Source organism: Zosterops lateralis, assembly GCF_965231275.1.
Source record: "Zosterops lateralis genome assembly, chromosome: 18".
In the NCBI taxonomy this organism is placed as follows: Eukaryota; Metazoa; Chordata; class Aves; order Passeriformes; family Zosteropidae; genus Zosterops; species Zosterops lateralis.
The window spans coordinates 8,549,181-8,566,717 of NC_139778.1; the positions used below are offsets into that span (position 1 = coordinate 8,549,181).

At 40.4% G+C, this 17,537-nt stretch overlaps 1 protein-coding gene across 7 annotated transcripts in view; it reads right to left on the bottom strand.

The window, feature by feature from the left end:
* PECAM1 (platelet and endothelial cell adhesion molecule 1) overlaps positions 1-16,172 on the bottom strand; it is a 31,921-nt gene extending 15,749 nt beyond the window's left edge. For 5 of the 7 annotated variants that reach the window (XM_083874838.1, XM_083874837.1, XM_083874836.1 and 2 more), the window contains exons 1-13: positions 15,864-16,172; positions 15,678-15,704; positions 14,213-14,518; positions 13,220-13,519; positions 12,841-13,110; positions 12,198-12,458; positions 10,994-11,275; positions 8,843-9,124; positions 8,295-8,402; positions 7,411-7,438; positions 3,809-3,852; positions 3,084-3,140; positions 1,820-1,888 (exon numbers count right to left, since the gene is read on the bottom strand). In XM_083874838.1, the coding sequence (XP_083730964.1) occupies positions 1,820-1,888; positions 3,084-3,140; positions 3,809-3,852; positions 7,411-7,438; positions 8,295-8,402; positions 8,843-9,124; positions 10,994-11,275; positions 12,198-12,458; positions 12,841-13,110; positions 13,220-13,519; positions 14,213-14,518; positions 15,678-15,704; positions 15,864-15,897 (2,068 nt within the window). In that variant the 5' untranslated portion in view covers positions 15,898-16,172. The remainder of the gene's footprint in view (positions 1-1,819; positions 1,889-3,083; positions 3,141-3,808; positions 3,853-7,410; positions 7,439-8,294; positions 8,403-8,842; positions 9,125-10,993; positions 11,276-12,197; positions 12,459-12,840; positions 13,111-13,219; positions 13,520-14,212; positions 14,519-15,677; positions 15,705-15,863) is intronic. The other 2 variants (XM_083874840.1, XM_083874839.1) reach the window with 1 other exon arrangement.
* Between the last annotated feature and the right edge of the window lie 1,365 nt (positions 16,173-17,537).

Consider the following 17,537-nt stretch of genomic DNA (forward strand, 5'->3'; position numbering starts at 1 on the left):
CTGGAAACAAAACCTTACAATAACACCAACGTAGCAGAAGTATCAGTAGCACTCCTGTGGCCAAATTCTCTCTGTGGGTGTACATGATTATTACAAGGGAATATTAAGAAACTTGGCTTTGCTTCTCTTTTCCCAAGTAAATCTCATCCTGTTTTCATTGTGATAGGCAGTGCAGAGCTCAAGAAATAACTTGGTTTCATACAACTCCTATTTAAGCAGCATCCTCAGGATGCTCTCAGAGAGGAGCACATTAAATACTTTCAGTGCAGTTTCCATTTCCATAACCAAAGCACTCCACTGTGTCCTGGGGCAACAAAGGGAATGTTCATATCTTTGTATACTGAAACAAGTTCAGTCTTACAGAATCTGTCAGTGTTCTGTGTGCCATGCATAGGTGTGTAGCATGAGGCAGCACTCAATTTAAATAATCTGATCTCATTTACACACCACAGTAAACATTATTGTGAGGTTTAATGGGGTTCTACCTACAGAGCATAGATACTATCTTATTAGTCTGATATACAAGAATAGTGTTATATATCAAGAATGGATGAAAATGCTGTTTTTATAGATGTTGATCTTGAATTTACTAAGGCTTTTAATTTAAATAATGCACTATCATATCTTACTATTCCACACCACTGTAGAATGGTGTGCACACTACCATTGTAGAATTGTAGAGCACACTCAGAAACAGTTGGAACAATTATTAGCCCTGTTCTGAAGAAGAATACAACAACTCTGGTCTTTTCATGCAGAATTTAGCAGAAGTGAGTAAATAGCCTCCTCAAAACACAGGGAAGACTCTGTGATGAATGATACCAGGAAATGAGAACAGAAAGGACAGGAGGGCTGCCTGTTCCGGGAGGGCTTGGCTGCCAAGCTTAAAGAGTGAGCACTCTTGCCCAAACATCTGTGCTACCAGCTAAACAATCATGTCTTTGGTCTCTGACATAAGTGACTAGTCCTTCCTACCAGGAAGAAGGAAATTTATACATTTCTTCCTTAGTCTGCTTCTCATTCAGCTGAAGCAAAGAAGCAAGAGCAGAGCATAAACTTCTCTTGCAGGGTTTATTCACTCTCAGCCACTTGGAGCTTTTTGCAAATTTCTGAAAGTTTTAACAGCTTTCAACACAAAGCCATAAAGGCATTGGAGTTCTCCAGATGATATAGAATGATGGAAGTGGGCATTTGGGTGGTGAATTAATTTCCATGGATATTTCTCCTTCAAGGTTGCAGACATTTACTTCAGCCCCATGCTCTGAGGTCTGGTTACTGCAGGGAGGAGGACAAATTATCTGGGCATCAATATCCTCATTTCTCTGTTTAAGGTGCCACAAAATCCAGGATGGTCTCCAGGCCTCTCCAGACTGAGAGACTAAATCAACTCTGGTCTCCCTTCTCTATCACAAGTGAATTACAGCTTTGACCCTTCAGCCAGTTCCTTTACAAAGGAGGAAATTCCACTGGTTTCTGTTCTCTTCATTATCTTACCCTGTGGCAACCTCAAGTGTCTCTCAGTAAATTTGGTCTCTTCAAGGTGGATATTTCACATCAGGCTGCCTTCTGCTTAGAGCCACAGCTCCAGCTGGGAGCCTTGCTCCACACAGACCTCCTGTAAATGGGAATGATCCCAGGGGAAGAACTGCAAGAACAGCAGCCCAGGAGCCTCAGCATCAGCCATGTTTAGGAGCACTACTGGCAGAAGCCTCTCAGCACACAAAGCACAACCCTGGCACTCCCAGCCCAGCATCAGAGAGCAGCAACAGCCCCAGAGTTGCTCCCAAACATAAACCATAAAGGCTGGACAGTTTGTTACCTCTGTGAGGATCAAGCGTGGAGACTTCAACTTCAGTGTAATCCACCTCAGCACTCTCAAGGTCAGGTCCTGCCCCAAAAATATTAAGAAGATGTTTCTTTGTAGGACTGCATGCTTTGTTTGAGCTGTGGGCCTGATCCTGCTGCCACTGAAATTAAGGGACAAGTCCCAATTGACTTTGATAGGGGCAGGACCAGGCCCTACTGATGACAGATGGGAATCACTCTGCTGAGTTGTAAGCCAGAACATTCCTGAGGGTTGTCCCACTCTGAAGAGCAGAAGACCAACTAAAGGCACATTTCTGAAACTGTGGGACATGCAAATTGTAACACCTTCAAAAGTGGCACAACACAATATGGAGTAGGGAATTACCATAGCTTCTCCCATTTTCCTGCTCCAGCTGCTCCTCTCTTTCTCTCCCTGCCATTATTTTCTCATTTTCTGTGGCTGCTATGGCAGGACACTCCCCATTCTCCACTTTCCTCACATTTCAAGCCATCTTTATGTCTTTCATGGCCTCCCTCATCACCTCTCATTCTCCGAATTTCTGCTTTGTCCATTAGCCAATTTCAGCTCTTTTTTCCTAAGCTGCCTCCAAGCCCCCCATAAAACATTTGGAATGGAACCCATCTTCCTCCCCAAAATGCTTCTCTGCCACAACACCCACAGAAAGCCTGGCAATGATCAGACATCTGACTTACTAAAACCACTGGCTGACAGGTACTGGCTACCTGGGTACAACAGGCACAAAAAGCAGCTGTTGCTTTCTACTCTATTTTTCTTAGGGTGGGGATGGTTTTCTACCATGTTTCTGTAAGAGCTGGAAGAAACCACAACAATCATTCACACTGAAATCCTGCAGAACTGATTTGGAAGATTATTCAGATTTCATAGCAGGTTATTTTTAGATTTAGTTCTTAAATATTTCAAGATCCAGAGAAGTGAAGAAAGGACAAAGAAGTAAAAGAACCAGCAATCTGTATAAAATCTTGGGTTTTAAACAAATCTGAATATTTGGTTTATAGAACTTAATATTTTGAGTGTAAGCTGTATTTTTATACCATTCATCATTAAATGGCCTGGAATCCAGCACATCTAATTACACTCCATAATGCAATTGATAAATGGGTTCTATTGGAGTCATTTTGGACATGAGAAAAAAAGAGATGGCCCTATCATTACTATCTCACTACTACCATTAGAAAACATTGAGACTTTCAATTATAAATTAATTTTAAAATCTATTGTTTAATTATGGAATTACCTTTACTCTCATCTGTTGATTTCATGTGATTTTCATTATCTTCGATGTAACCTGATCCTAAAATAAGAAAGCCAAAGTTGAACTGACAAAATATCTGTTGTAACCGATGAAATAAATGAGTTACACAGCTGCAATTCCTACTGTCATTATCTGTATTTCTATATAACACATTCTACCTTTAGATTCCCACCTAAGACATTCAGGTGGGAAGAATGTGGCTTTTTCCATAATCAGCTAACAAACCCTCAAGGGGCAACTTTGTCTGTGTCAGGTGGCTCTAAACATCATGTCCACCTGTCACTGTCAAGTGCACTAAGATCCTGCAAAGAAAGGTGCCCAGGCAAGTTAAATGTCTGCAGTGGCCACATCACAGGACCATGAGCCACAGCTCAAATTTCCTCTCTGAAATAATTTCCTTGCAGCTGTGTCAAAAGCAGAAAATAATTTTCTTTTACCATGATTTCTCCATCTGTGATATTGTCAATTGATTGCCTGGGAGAAGTGTCTGAGCAGAGTTATAAACCAATCTGTGTAAGACATGCTCATAAAAACTGTACAAAAAACAAAATAAATGACAGAAGATACCTTGGACAATGTTATTGGTATCCCTCTGTATTCCCAAAACATTGGGCCCCATCCAAACAGTAACTACGAAGTCCAAAACTTTAAATAAATGTTTAATTAAGCCAGCTTATTACTTACAGTCTTATAGCAAAATATCCTACCTGAATAGAAGTTTCCATCACTAGGCTGTCTTGGTAGTTTTTCACTTGTCAAGTTTGGAGCCAAGTCAGAACAGAAAAACAAACCAATAAAATTTGATGCAATTATCCAAAACCAGTCAATAAAACCAACAACATGATTCTGTACAAAGATCAGTCACTGTCTATGCTGAAAACCACATATTCTTAACCACTGAAAAGAATGAAAATTTTACCTTTGCTTTAGGAGAAGCACAAGGAAACTTTAAGGTCAAAAATGTTCCCTATTGCATTATTGTTCTTTAAGACCTCTGTATTTTCAATTTTATTCCATATTTAAATGCATTCAAATACCTGACATTCCTGTATTTCACTTAGCTGGTCTTTTTTTTTTTTTTTTTTTTTTTTTTTTTTTTTTTTTTTTCCTATTTTTAGAGTATTTCCTCATCCTGTTGTTGTGTTAGCTGGTGGTACATGAAGCACAACCATCTATTGTCTGCAGGTGTGTGCTGTAACAAGCTATATTCATGTGAAGCAAGGCTTACAGCCCTTTATACACAGAAATATTGCAGCACTATTATAAAGCAGGTGTCATGGTTTAACCCCAGATGGCAGCTAAATGTCACACAGCCAGTCGTTCACTCCCCTGCCACGGAGAGATGGCGTGAAGGATTGGGAAAAGATAAACCCCATAGATTCAGATAAGAACAGTTTAATAATTCAAATAAAGTTAATGATAATAATAGCAATGAAAAGGGGAGGGAGAGAGAGAGAGAGAGAGAGAAAGAGAGAGACCCCAAGGAAAACAGGGAATGCCCTGAGCAACGATCAGCACCTCCCGCATTCCCAGGCTTGGTGTGGTTTTGCCGCCGGGGCTGTGCTGTGACAGTGACCAGCACCTGCTTTATTCAGCTTTCAGCAACCCCACAACAGAAGGGTCTTCCAAGAGGTGGGACCAGGCAGCTGCTTCATTTCCTCCATCTCCAACGCTGTTGTATTGAAAGCCCACCAGAATTCTTCTGGATCTTTGAAATACCCACTCCTGGGTATGGAGATGGTCTATGCCCATAGAACCTCTGGGCCAGTCCCAATGGGGGCTTCTGCCATACATTCCCAGTCAGGCTGACTTCAGCCTCCAGCAGGCAGCTCTTGGAATCTCCCTCCAGAAACACAAGTGGGTTCTGCCTCTTCACATGCTGATTACGTCAGGGTACGCTGTGCACCCGTATCTGCTGCAGCCTTATTCTCCTGGGGGGCTGACGTTATGGGCCATGTGATCCACACAGTCCAGTGAACAAGGCTGTCCCTCTCTTCTACGTGGCTGGAGGCAGAGCCCCTCTAGTCTTGGTCATAGCTTTATCCAACTCGCTTATTGTGAAAGTGGAGTAGAATTCCTTTCCATGGGATCAGGAGTAAGATCAGCCCTTCCACTCTGTCTGAGGAACTGCCCACTGCAGACTGCAGCAGCAACTTTCCTGGAAGAACCCCCTCTTTTAATTATTTTTCCTTGTAATTCATGTAGGACTGAGGTAGAATTTCCATCCCTTTCCTCATGTTATCTCTGCAGGCCTGCAGAAAAAGCAGGGCCTCCCCTGTCATGTACCCTCAATATCCTCTCTTGACCAAACGACATTTTTTGTTCCCAGCTGAGATTCTGGACCATGCATGTGGAGAGTAGAATCTATATCCTCTTTGAGTTGCTCAACCAGTTTCTCCACAGCAGGGACAAGGGAGGAAGAGATTTTCCTGTGTACTGCTAGAGCTGGGGAGCCACTGGCTCCACCACTGGTGCCTCTTTGTGTTTTTAGACAACGCTGCCAATGAGTTGGTGTACAATGATGGTGCACTTTGGTGTACACATGTCTGATACACGGTTTGAGCACATTAGACTTCATCTGGATCTGTGAGTGACCATGTATTGTTTGGGTCATAATAAGTTATCTACCTCTAAGCATGGCTAATTCCCTCCAGTACTGGGTACCTCTCTCCATTATGGCCACTTGCCTGGGTGAAACAGAACATCTTCCTTGAAGAAATACCTTTCCTTGACAAGAGCTGCCTCCAGAGGCTGAGGACTTGTATTGCTCTCCCAATCACCTTGTCAATTCACCCATCCCTACAAAATTATCACAGCTGCTTGGCTTCCCTACCCTCTAATTCCACACTGCCAGCCCCATTATCCCAGCATCAGAGCAGCCAGGTGATAACGTGCTCACCTGGATGATGGCTGAAATCTTTTTGCATATCCTGTAGCTCACTCGGAGATAAGGATTAAGTGCCTCTTGTTCTGCCTCTTCCTCCTATTCTTGTTATGACCCTGCTTTGTCCTTCTTTACTAAACAAGCCATCTTTCCTGTGCATTTCTCCTCCTTTTTTGAGGGGCAACTGCTACAGACAGGGGTTGGTCCTCTGGTTCAGCTGGATCACCCTCCCTTGGGGTGAGTAACCACATTGCTTGCTGCCAGGGTTTGAGTAGCCACAGTGCCTGGCATTGGAGTTGGAGTGCCCACTGTACCTGTTGTGGGAGTTGGAGTAGCTGCAAATAATTTTTTGACCCTAAACAAGAGCTGAACCACATTCAGCCACTTGCTGGTTCCTACCAATAGGACCATGCTGATTCCAACACCCCAAGTGTATTCAAATTTTTCCTAATTCTTAAATACTCTGGTAATTAGGCTGGAGAAAAAAGGAAGACTGCGGGAAGATGTCTCTCCTCCATAGGCTGGTTGTCCGAGGAATCGGATAAAAGATGTAATTGTGAGTAATTCCCAACAGGTGTCTCCCCACGCACAGGTGATGGCAGCGCTGAGACCCGACCAGGTGAGTTAAAACAATACCCTCAGCCATGCCCCGAAGGCAAACAAACACAACGGGGAGCAGTAGTGGAAGCACGGTGTTGGAGAGCACAGCTCTGAGAGCAAACAAATCAACAGTGGCTATTAAACCACAAGGAATGCTTGGAACAAACTTGTTTCAACATGCACTGGTCAGATCTGTTGTTAACTTCGAGTCCCACGCTGGGTTCCAAAAACAGCTGTTGTGGTTTAACCCCAGCTGGTAACTAAGCACCCTCCCTCATCCACCCCACTCCCAGTGGGACAAGGAGAAGGATTGGAAAAAGGTAAAACCCAGGTAAGAACAGTTGAGATAAGAACAGTTTAATGATTGAAATAAAGTAAAATATAAAATAGAAATAATAATAATAATTAATAATAATAATAATAGAAGAAGAGAGAGAGAGAGAAGTAAAACTCAAGAAAAACAAGTGATGCTCAATACAATTGCTCAGCACCCACTGACCGATGCACATCCCAGCCCTGAGCACTGACCAGTGCCTCCCAGACAATTCCCTCCCAGTTTTTCTACTGGGAATGACACTTTATGGTGTGGAAGATCCCTTTGACAGTCAACTGTCCTGGCCACGATCCTGCCTGGCTTCTTGTGCCCCCTGCTCACTGGCAGACCATGGGAAACTGAAAAGTCCTTGACTTAGTGTAAGCACTACTTAACTAAAACAGCAGTGTTATCAACATTGTTCTCACACTAAATGCAAAACACAGCATTGTACCAGCTACTAAGAAAATTATCTCTATCCCAGCCGAAACCCAGACAGGAAGGCATCTTACCCAGACATCTCCATGGATGATCCTTTAGCTTGACAGAGAAAAACAAAAACATCTATTAACAGGTTGTACAAGTAAAGAATTTAAAAACAAAAATTAAAAACAAAAATATAGCGATTGCCTACTCCTGTCAGAATAATTTATCATGGCCATCACAAAATTAATTACCTCATGTCTTACATCCTGTTTATCTGCCAGGTCCCTTAAATCTTTCTTTCACAGAGAACCCTAGACCCCAAACCCCAGATCTTAACCTAGCCAATTTAAGCAACCTGGGACATCCCAATGCTCCAAATTTTCCCAAATAATTTGTCATGTACATCATATCACAGGATAAATCAGATTTTTTATTTTCTGAAATAACTAGATTTGTCTTTTATCTTAATGATAAAAGACAAATCCCTAAATGAAATTGTATTACAGAGTAGAAGAAAAAAGCCTAATCCCATAAACTAATAATCTAAATTTGCTTCATGAGGACTAGAGAAGAAGCTCAGTTACACCTGAGTTGGGACCCCAAATCAAATTGTTATAACTCTATAAGGGATCAGAAACCTCCTCAGGCCCTGTCTGTGTCTACACTGCCTAGGGCTGAATTTCAGACCTAGGACTGCATGGGAACAGTGTAATTCTGGCCTATATTGGATAACTTTTGCTTCCCTAATTCCTGCCCAGCACTATTAGTTATAAGTTTTGCCCAATATGCTTGGAAAGCCTCAGCACATTTGCAGCCTAATTTGGGTCACCTTGCATTTCTAAGTAGATTCTTTTAATTGTGTTTAGTAATCTCTGAAGCCTCACCCCCACAAGCCTTTGCTGCTGAGACAAATGCAAGTTGAACTGTAATGCATTTGTCCCCAAACAAAGAGAAGGGAGCCATTCATTACCTTTTTTCTTCTTACGCAAAAACCACCATAAAACGACTGCTCCTGCTCCTGCCATGGCTGTTAGGACAAAGGCAGCAATGACTCCTTTCTGCCAAGCTGCTAAGATGACTGCAAATAAGAAAAACATGTTTAAGAGAGTAGTTACAGTGATAGGGATAGGTCAACACTATCAAATTCTGCAGTTCCTGACCTTTCATTTTACTACACATCAACCTTTTTACACACTGGGAAAGATCTTGGAAGAGACTTGCATGCTACGTTCTGTAGTGAGCCTCTCCTTTGTAACCAAAGGCTCAGTACATCAACAGCTTGATTTTAGTTTGCTTCTTGCTCCTTTGCCTCTTAGGTATCCCCTAAGTTTTTCTAAGCTGGACAATCTCTGTTTATAAAGACATCTCTCTGTTTAACTTCTGACAGCAGTGGAACAAAACCACCAGTGAGGTAGTATTAACCACTCCAGTAAGGGGGTTATACTTAGGAACGTCTCAAATCAGATGCCCTCACCTATAAAGGTGACAGAATATGCAGCTAATCATCAATGAGCTCACCACTGATAGTTATTGGACGGCTCCTCACGTTCACGCTGGCTCGGTTCGAAGCCATGCAATAATAGGTCCCTGTGTCCTTCCTCTTCATTGTTTTCTTGTGCCATATGGTTCTGTCTGAATATTCCCTGACTTCATGCAGAAGAACTTCATGATCAGTTTTTTTAAAAAACTTGAAGTCAATTGGCCAAGATCCTTCTTTCACAGAGCAGAGGAAAGCAGTATCACTGCCAACTTCTACTTCTCCATACGGAACACTGCCCAGACTGGCATCCCTGATTGGTACTATGGAGGAAGGCACAAAGAAAACAAATATTAGCACTATTAGAAATAACTATGATGACAAAATATTGTACTGTAGAAATGCTTGCTTTAATGCTTAGTTAAACAGAGACTGAATGCACAGTATTAATCTTTCTGAACAGTCTCTGCCAGACAGAATCCTCTAGTAAGTATTTTTATACACCCAGAAATAGAGAGGGCATGATAAAGAAACAAAGCAGACACAGGAAGAAATTATATCCATTCCACAGAGGTCAGTCGGTCTCTTTCCTTTAGATCCTTTGGATACCCCTCTGGCCCCAGCCTACAAATGATTTAATTTCCAGAAATAATTCACTCAGCAGTTCCATTGTGTAAATAATTATGGTGCAATTTGTGTAGTTCTGCTCTCATTGTTATGTAGAGTTATGCTGTTTTATGCTAATTCTGTGGTAAGGGCATTCTTGTAACTTTTAATATACAATGGAGGGTGTTGGGAGCTAACTGATTGAGTTCTCCAAAGGCAAATCCCAATAAGCAAATCCCAAATTTTAATGGTTACAGAATATAGCAAACATAAGGAGAGAAGTTAGTTTGCATTTGAACAAGTTGTAAGAATATGCATAGCCAAACCATAGTTTTTAAGTCTGCTGGTTTACAAATGAAGCATATGAGCATACACAGAGCTAGCCTAGGAGCAGATGAGCTTCAGCCTTTGTAATTACAGGGGGAGAAAATGGACACACATCATGTGATGCAAGACATGTAGAATGTCAGCAGCTTTGCAAAATGTTTGGGATATGAAGGGTTTTTTGCTAAACTTCCCAAAGAAAAATTCTCTGGAAATATTATAAACGTGGTTGAGGAAGGGCTATGGATAACACAAGGCAGATGTTAAGAAGGAATCATTAAGGCAACACTGGTACAGAAGCAGAGGAAGGAAACCAGATTTGATGTGAAAAGATGCTGGTCGTGAAAGCTGTATTTGTATTGGGAAGCAGATTTAGATAAAAGACATGGGTTACTATGACTGAGCCCCTGACAGAGAGAATTGCTCTGAAAAATGTAAGTCCTATCCAGATCTGGTACAGACAGAAAGGACAGAATACAGAGAATTTGAAGTCACCACCTCACCAGTGGTGGACTGTAGAAGACTGGCTCACCAGGCTCCAAAAAATGACCTTCTCTTCAGAACTTCTTAACAGCGTCACAATACATCCCAAACCACAGCTCTGACAGCTGGGATACACCAGTTCCAGCAAAGAAATACCCACTGGTTAATGGACTAAGTTTATGCTTTGTGTTTGTTTATTTGTATCTTGTTATTTCAAAATACCTTGACTTTAAATCTCCCTGGATAAAACTCTTCAGAGTTTTATCATTCAGCTTCTCTCTGCTGTTAGTAAATGGTGGAACTGATGAATTTAAGGTGAGTTCTAAGGTGCTGTAGTCTGAGTGAATGCAAATACTGCATTAAAAGCCCTGTTTGGGAGCTCAGCAAGTGAAGAGTGTGCAATAATCCAACTGACTCAGAAGAAATGCAACAGTTCTGGATTTATCTGTTGTAGTCATACACAACTCAGTGTCAAAACTCTGAACTAGAAAAGCCTATAAACCACAAATTTATCTTATTAAGACCAACAGAATTTGGGTTTAAACCAGGATGCAAAACTGAAAACTCCTTGGTAGAGTGAAATTACCTCTTCTTTTTCAAAGATCAAGAACTGACTTCTGCTCCTGGACTACTGTGCTGTGATAGGCAACTATTTTAAGTCAAGTGAACAAGAACTTGTAAACATGTCACATTCATTTTGCTTAATCTGCCATTTGCTGCTACAGTTTCAAAACTCTAAATATGGTATTAAGACAAGAAGAAGAATTAAAGAGACTTACCTATCACTGTGACATTTAGAATATTGCTAGTTTTCACACCACTGGAGTGATTGTTTCTAGCATCACATTTGTATCCTCCATCGTCATTTAGTCCAATATCTTCATCCAAGAATGTAGCATATGTGTCATTAGTTACACTCTTCTTAATTTCATCCCCTTTGTAGAATGTGAATGTTATTGGTGGTGTTCCCATCACTGAATGACAGATTAATTGTAGAGGCTTCCCTAATACCACCTCTGGTGAACCACTGACAACAGAAAGAGTTGGCTTGGCGACTGGAGCTAAAAGATGAATTAAAAAAAAAATAGTTCCAAATGACACTGTATAAACCCAAAAGACACAATATTATTTTGTAGAAAATATAAATATACAATATTTAGCTAATTTGCACATACAGGCTGTTTTGGGAAGCTCTTCCTCATTGATAGAATGGAAATGGGGGATTTGAACAAATCAATAGCATAGATAATATAACATAGGTGACTTTGAATAAAGCAGCACACAGGGACAATATGAAGCAAAACAAGGAGAGGATCAGTGACACAGCTGTGGAACTCCAAAAGTAGTTCTGACCCAAGGAAAAAGTCTGCTCTATGTATGACCAGAGAGGGATCACACAGCTCCTTCTCAGAGCCCTGTTCCAGCAGCACAGTGAACAATCCAGTTCATCCCTTTGAGAGTCTGGAGAACCACTGTGCCTGTTCCGTGAGAGGGAACAGAGCTGGAGTATTCACAGTTGGTGAGGTGGTGAGGGGGCTGTGTTTATAGCAATGAACCCTTGGCTTTTCTAGACTAGAGCCAACAAGATGACCTCTGGCTCTCCTGGCTTTCTGCCCAGAGGGTCAGGGATTCAAAGCAGAGACTGACAGAGCTTCAGATCAAAGTGAAAGTTTTGCAGAACATTCTGGCTCCGGCAAATAGTAATGAATGAGAGTTTATCTGCTACCTAGGGACCAGCAGGAAGCCATTCCAACTCCCTTCTCCGAGGGCCAGCCCTGGAAAGTATGACTTGATTATACCACAATACACCAAATCCTCTGCACCTAAAGCACATCCCACAGAAATTCATGTTGTAAGAACTAACAGGCACCCTGCTAGTTCATGGACTAGAGACTGATTCTGTAAACAAATATCCTTATTTATAAGCTTCTGGTTTAGATCCTCCCCCCACCCTGGTGGTTCTAAGCCTCTGTATCAACTCACCATAAACATTTATCCTTACAGGTTTGCTCTCTTTGACTATTCCTTTTACTTCAGCTTTGCAGGTGTAAGATCCAGTATCATTCACAGTAACTTTAATTTCAAAGACTTCAGAATTTTTTAACAGGATATCTCCACTGGAACTTTTCCGTACTATAGAAAAGTTGGCTCCCTGGAAACCATTAATGCTGCAACTCAAAGTTAATTTTTTACTTTCATCCAACTTAGTCATAGAAGCAGACAGCATTGGCTTGGGGAATAATTCTGCAAGATAAAAAGAGAGCTGAATCATTCAAAGTGAGCCTGGAAGAATATGACTACTTATCTCAAAGTATACAGAATGAAGGACATACTGATAATTTATAATTTGGGAACAAAACAATTGTGTTATTTTAATATTATTGTGCTCTTAGGGAAAACAGAAACTTAGTAATTGCTTGAAACCACTTTTCACAGGTTGTTTGAGGATATTATTTTAGTTGGGAAGTATAGGTGGGCAAAAATCAGAAACTAAAATCTAACTAGACTTTAACTTACAGAAAATTTACACTTCGATCTGGAGGCTACAGCTGGATCCTGAGTTCTGCCAAATCTAAATTTAAATATTAATACTTTGAGTAAAATCTTAGATGAACAGAGGTTTTACCTGACACAAAGACATTCAGTTTGGTGGTTTTAGACACTGCTCCTTGCTCCACCTTACACAGGTATTCACCACTGTCCTCTTGAGTAGCTACTGTAGAGTATTTCAAAAGTGTCTTATCTCGTACACTGTTCAGTATTGTCCTGCTTTTCTGGAAGATGATTTCAATGTTACGAATTTGAGCTACCACAGTTGAGCATTCAAATTCTATTTTGTCTCCTTCTGTAACATTACTGGAAGGCTTGGTGATCAGAATGGGCTTTATAAATGGTTCTGCAAGAGAATACATATAGACATACAGATACACACACACATAAATATGCAACCCAATTTTTATCTGTAGCAAGCAAAGAAATGTAAAAAGAAAAGTTAAGCAACTTGCCCTTGACTGTAACAAGTGTTCCGTTGCTCTTTGGTGAGCTTTCCCATCCAGATCTTACTTGTCTCTTGCCAAAGCAATCAAATCGTAAAATATTATCTCCCTCTTCAACATAAAATTCCACTTCAGAAAAATTTTGGGTTTGTTCAGGTACACGTTTTTCTTTAGGTGCTGAATTTGTCTTTGTCTTCTGGAAAAAGAACTCTAAAGGAGGTACTTCTTCTGGCAGCTCACAACGTAATTTCACAACTTCACCCTCTAAAACTTCTCTTCTGTCAGCAGTCAGGATTGGCTTGGTCATTCCTTACAGCAGAAAACAAGAAAAGAAACAGAACATTGCATAATCCTGAAATAAACAGGATCTCTGATGACTGTAGGAATGATTTATAATGATTAACTGATGCAAATAGTTTGCAAGGACCCAAAGATGATCTGGTAGCTACTCAGTGCTGACAAATTCTTTCCAAGATGCTTTTCCAAGAGGAAAATATCACCTGCAGTCAAGAACACATCTAGAAAGAGTACAGATGGAGGTGGCCTCTCTTCTCACAAGAGATGAAAGAACAAGACTGATACAACTTTGTCTACAAAAGTAGCCTATGGCTGATGCTGGCTTTGGCGATGGCTCTCACACCTAGAGCATTCCTGTACATTATTTCCAGCATTTCCAGGAATCTGCTCACCCCTTGTCATGGTTATTGAGGCGGGCACTACTTTCAAAAGTAACGCTTTCTCTAGTCTAGGGAACAGAGGCTCGGGATAGTGGGGATGGTGGCACAGACTGTGTTCTTGACTAGACTGATCTGTCCTGGACCCTTGGAGTCCTGAGTCCATTTCTGTGCCTTAACATGGGAGATTAGTACCAAAATCTCACCAAGTACTGTGATGTCAAGGATAAAATACACTTTGCAAGACACCCTGTTTATCAGTGACTATTATTCCTTCCCTGTAAGGTTGTTCTCTCTCTGTATCTGCCACATCTGACAGAACACTCACCTTCTACCCAAACATAGACGGAGGTACTGAAACCCAACTTTCCACCTGCTTTCACAGTACATTCATAATCTCCTGTATGTGAAGATTTGGCCACAGGTATTTCATAGCGTGCATCTTCTTTGTCTGACACAGTCGTAAACACAAGCTTCCCATCCTTAAAAATTGTAAAATTATGCTTCAGCCGGAAATCAGCATTTTTGCTGATATCAGCATGGCAGATGATTGACATGCGAGCTCCATTCTTCACTTGGACAGACGGCTGAACCCGTCCTTCAACAGAGATTTCAACTTTGTTGAAAGTAAAAACTTGAGAGAAAATAAAAAAGAAAAAGTTATATTTATTTTAAATTAGTCCAATGTGACACAGTTATCTCAAGCTGCTACATTTAAATTACAAAAATTAATTTTAAAAAATTACATTTCATTTGATAGGAATATTGTCATTTAAACTGATATGTGCTTTTAGAAATAAAGTTCATGGTAGTATTTATATAAACATGTATATATGTATAGAAATGTATGTACATAGAAATATATTCTGGTTTTATAACCACAGCAAGAAAAAGAATTTGTAATTTAAATGTTACAGCTGTTAGGCTCCTGGTATAATTGATATTTATATTCTCACATCTCAAGGAACAAGTATAGAGAAAGATGTATTAGTTCATTCACTTTCTCTTCCTTTAGAATTTACACTTTTGGGCTGTGCCCATTTTGGTCAGGATTTGTATTAGAAATTGCTATGCAAATAGAAATACTTCCCTGAATCTAATAAAGTCCCTTATCCTGCACACTTCCCAGTAATTTATAATGTGTCTGTCCTTGCTAGGGAGAGTCCATGGCATAAAATCAGTGAAAAACTGGGGTTTTTGCATGTGAATAGACCACATGACAGCAAGTAGCAAACATTTCTTTCAAGTGATGGAAAAAAGGAAGCATGCAGAATGTCGGTGCTGGGACCCAGCAGGATAAGATAAAAGGTAAACGTGTTCCTTTCAGAACACAATTTCTGAGCTCTGCTCAAACATGATCAATTCTTTTGCTAAACCAGGAGACAGTGCCCTTAATTTATATTCTATAATTTTATCCTCCCTCCTTCCTTGTGGGCATGAGAGGGATTTTTACCTACCAAAACAAAATGCTTATATTCTCTCCTACTTCTTCTGTAGCTCAGTAAAGCAAATTATTCTAGGAAAGATTTCATCAAAACCTTTATTAGGGTATGAGTAGCACACCTCTGATTTAAACACTAAGAAACATCACCAAATAAACATTTTTTTTTTCTTCCTATAGCCAAATTTCATACTGAGCCATTGTACAGCAAATCCAAATAAACTCTGTTATGGATGCATACCCACAACCAAGGAATTTGTTAAATTATATAACATCTGTATATAAATTTATTATACTAAGTTTGTAGATAAAATACACCAAGAAAGCAGAAAAAAGAACTACCATTCCCTACCTTTCCCCTGAGCATAAAGTTCTGAACCTGGGGAAAAAAAAAAAAAAAAAAAAAAAAAGAGAAGAAATGTTATTTTCAAAGCTTACAGGTTGAGAGATAGTAACGCAAAACTGTAAAAAGCCTCAACCAACCCCAGACAAACCAGAAACACATGTACCCACCCAGAGATTTAGTTATCAAACTTACACTGCAAGAAAATCACCAGAAGAGCAAGATACATCTCGTTCCTGAAGAACAGACACTTTAATCCCAAAATAAACCAATATTCATTATCAGAGGTGATGCCTCCAGGTACCAAAACCACGTTATGTTTTTTTCCCTTCTTGTTTTATGGAAACCGATAAAAATTTGCCATTAAAATTTCTACGTTTCCCCAGATCTTCAGCAGAAACTGGCTGGATCAAGTAATCGTTCCCATTACTGGAAACTGGAAATGGCAAACAATGAGAATGTATCTGCTGCTCCCAGGCAGATTACTAGTCAGGAAGTGACTGGACTTTTCCTGAGGGCGCTACCAAATGCATTTGCTTTGTTTAATTTCTTAAGGTGTATTAAAAAAACAAGAAGTTCCAATGACATTATCCTGCAGTTCCTGTCAATATGGGTATTTTTAAGTCACCATTAATCATTTAGGAACACAAATTACCTTTGCTACTTGACCTCAGCAGATGGTTGACCAAATATTTCCCTTCATCCTAACAGAGAATAGATGTACATAATTATTCATTTTCCCTCTTTACCTCAATTTCTAGGTCTCCCATTTTTGCTGTGGCAAAGAACAGCTTTACTGTGGGTTACACAATAAAGTCAAATTATCCCAAAAAGCAGAGGTACTGTAGTGTGAGATTAGAATACTGACAGGTGGATCTCTCACACTACCATCATACATCAAAAACATGGAGCTGCACCAGATTTTATTTTACACAGTTAGGACAGTGCAAAGGACACACAATCACAAACTTTAAACCCCTCAGGAAAAGAATTGGGTGGAGTTTCAATTCTCAGCAGAAATATGCAGCAGCACTGGCACAATCTGAAATAGAGAACATTTTCCATTGTCCAGGATACTCCTCTCAGTGTATCAGCCTACTTTTGAGCCAGACTTAAGCCATTCCCTCCAGGCTTGATACTGACTGAAGCCTACAGGCTTGACAAAATGAGTTGAAACCAAGCCCTTTAGAAAATGTTTCTCAAGTTGTATGACCCAGAACTCCCCAAGCTGTGATTTAGTTATTCTTGAAAACTGAGTGCTCAACTCGTAATCTCTTTGTTCTTTTCCCTGTGGACAGAGTCAATGCTTTCCTTTAATTCCAGCAACAATTTCCAGGCTTGTTAAAACACTACATAAAACAATACAAAATACATTCACAGAAGTCCATAAATTAGACAGACAGTTCTCATAAGCTTCACTCTTCATATGAAATCCCTTTCTTTCCTCCTGGGGTGAATGAAAGCTGTAGTTTTTCCCCCAAACCAGTATTTTAAAGCTATGAGTCTACTTCAATGACTGTATTACCCACATGAGCGTGGAATTTTACAAAAGGAAACAGGAGGAAAACTCACATCCATTTAACAATGTATGGGCTGCATGGAGGCCTCTCTGGCTGTTTTACAGAATGGTACAATAGTCACAGCAATTAAGGCTAAGCTGTTAACTAAGTGTTTGTCCTGTGCAGGCCAGGCTGTTTGAAACAACCACCAACAAAAGACTGGTGGCTTGGCCAGCTGCCAACCACAGTCCCCAGAGACAGGTAAAGGAAAAGAGTAGGAGGACACGTGGCAGGTGGAGAACAAAGGTAGATCAACTTCTGCTATTGGTAACAAAAAAAATAGGAAGGAAGGAGATTTTCCCCTTCCCCC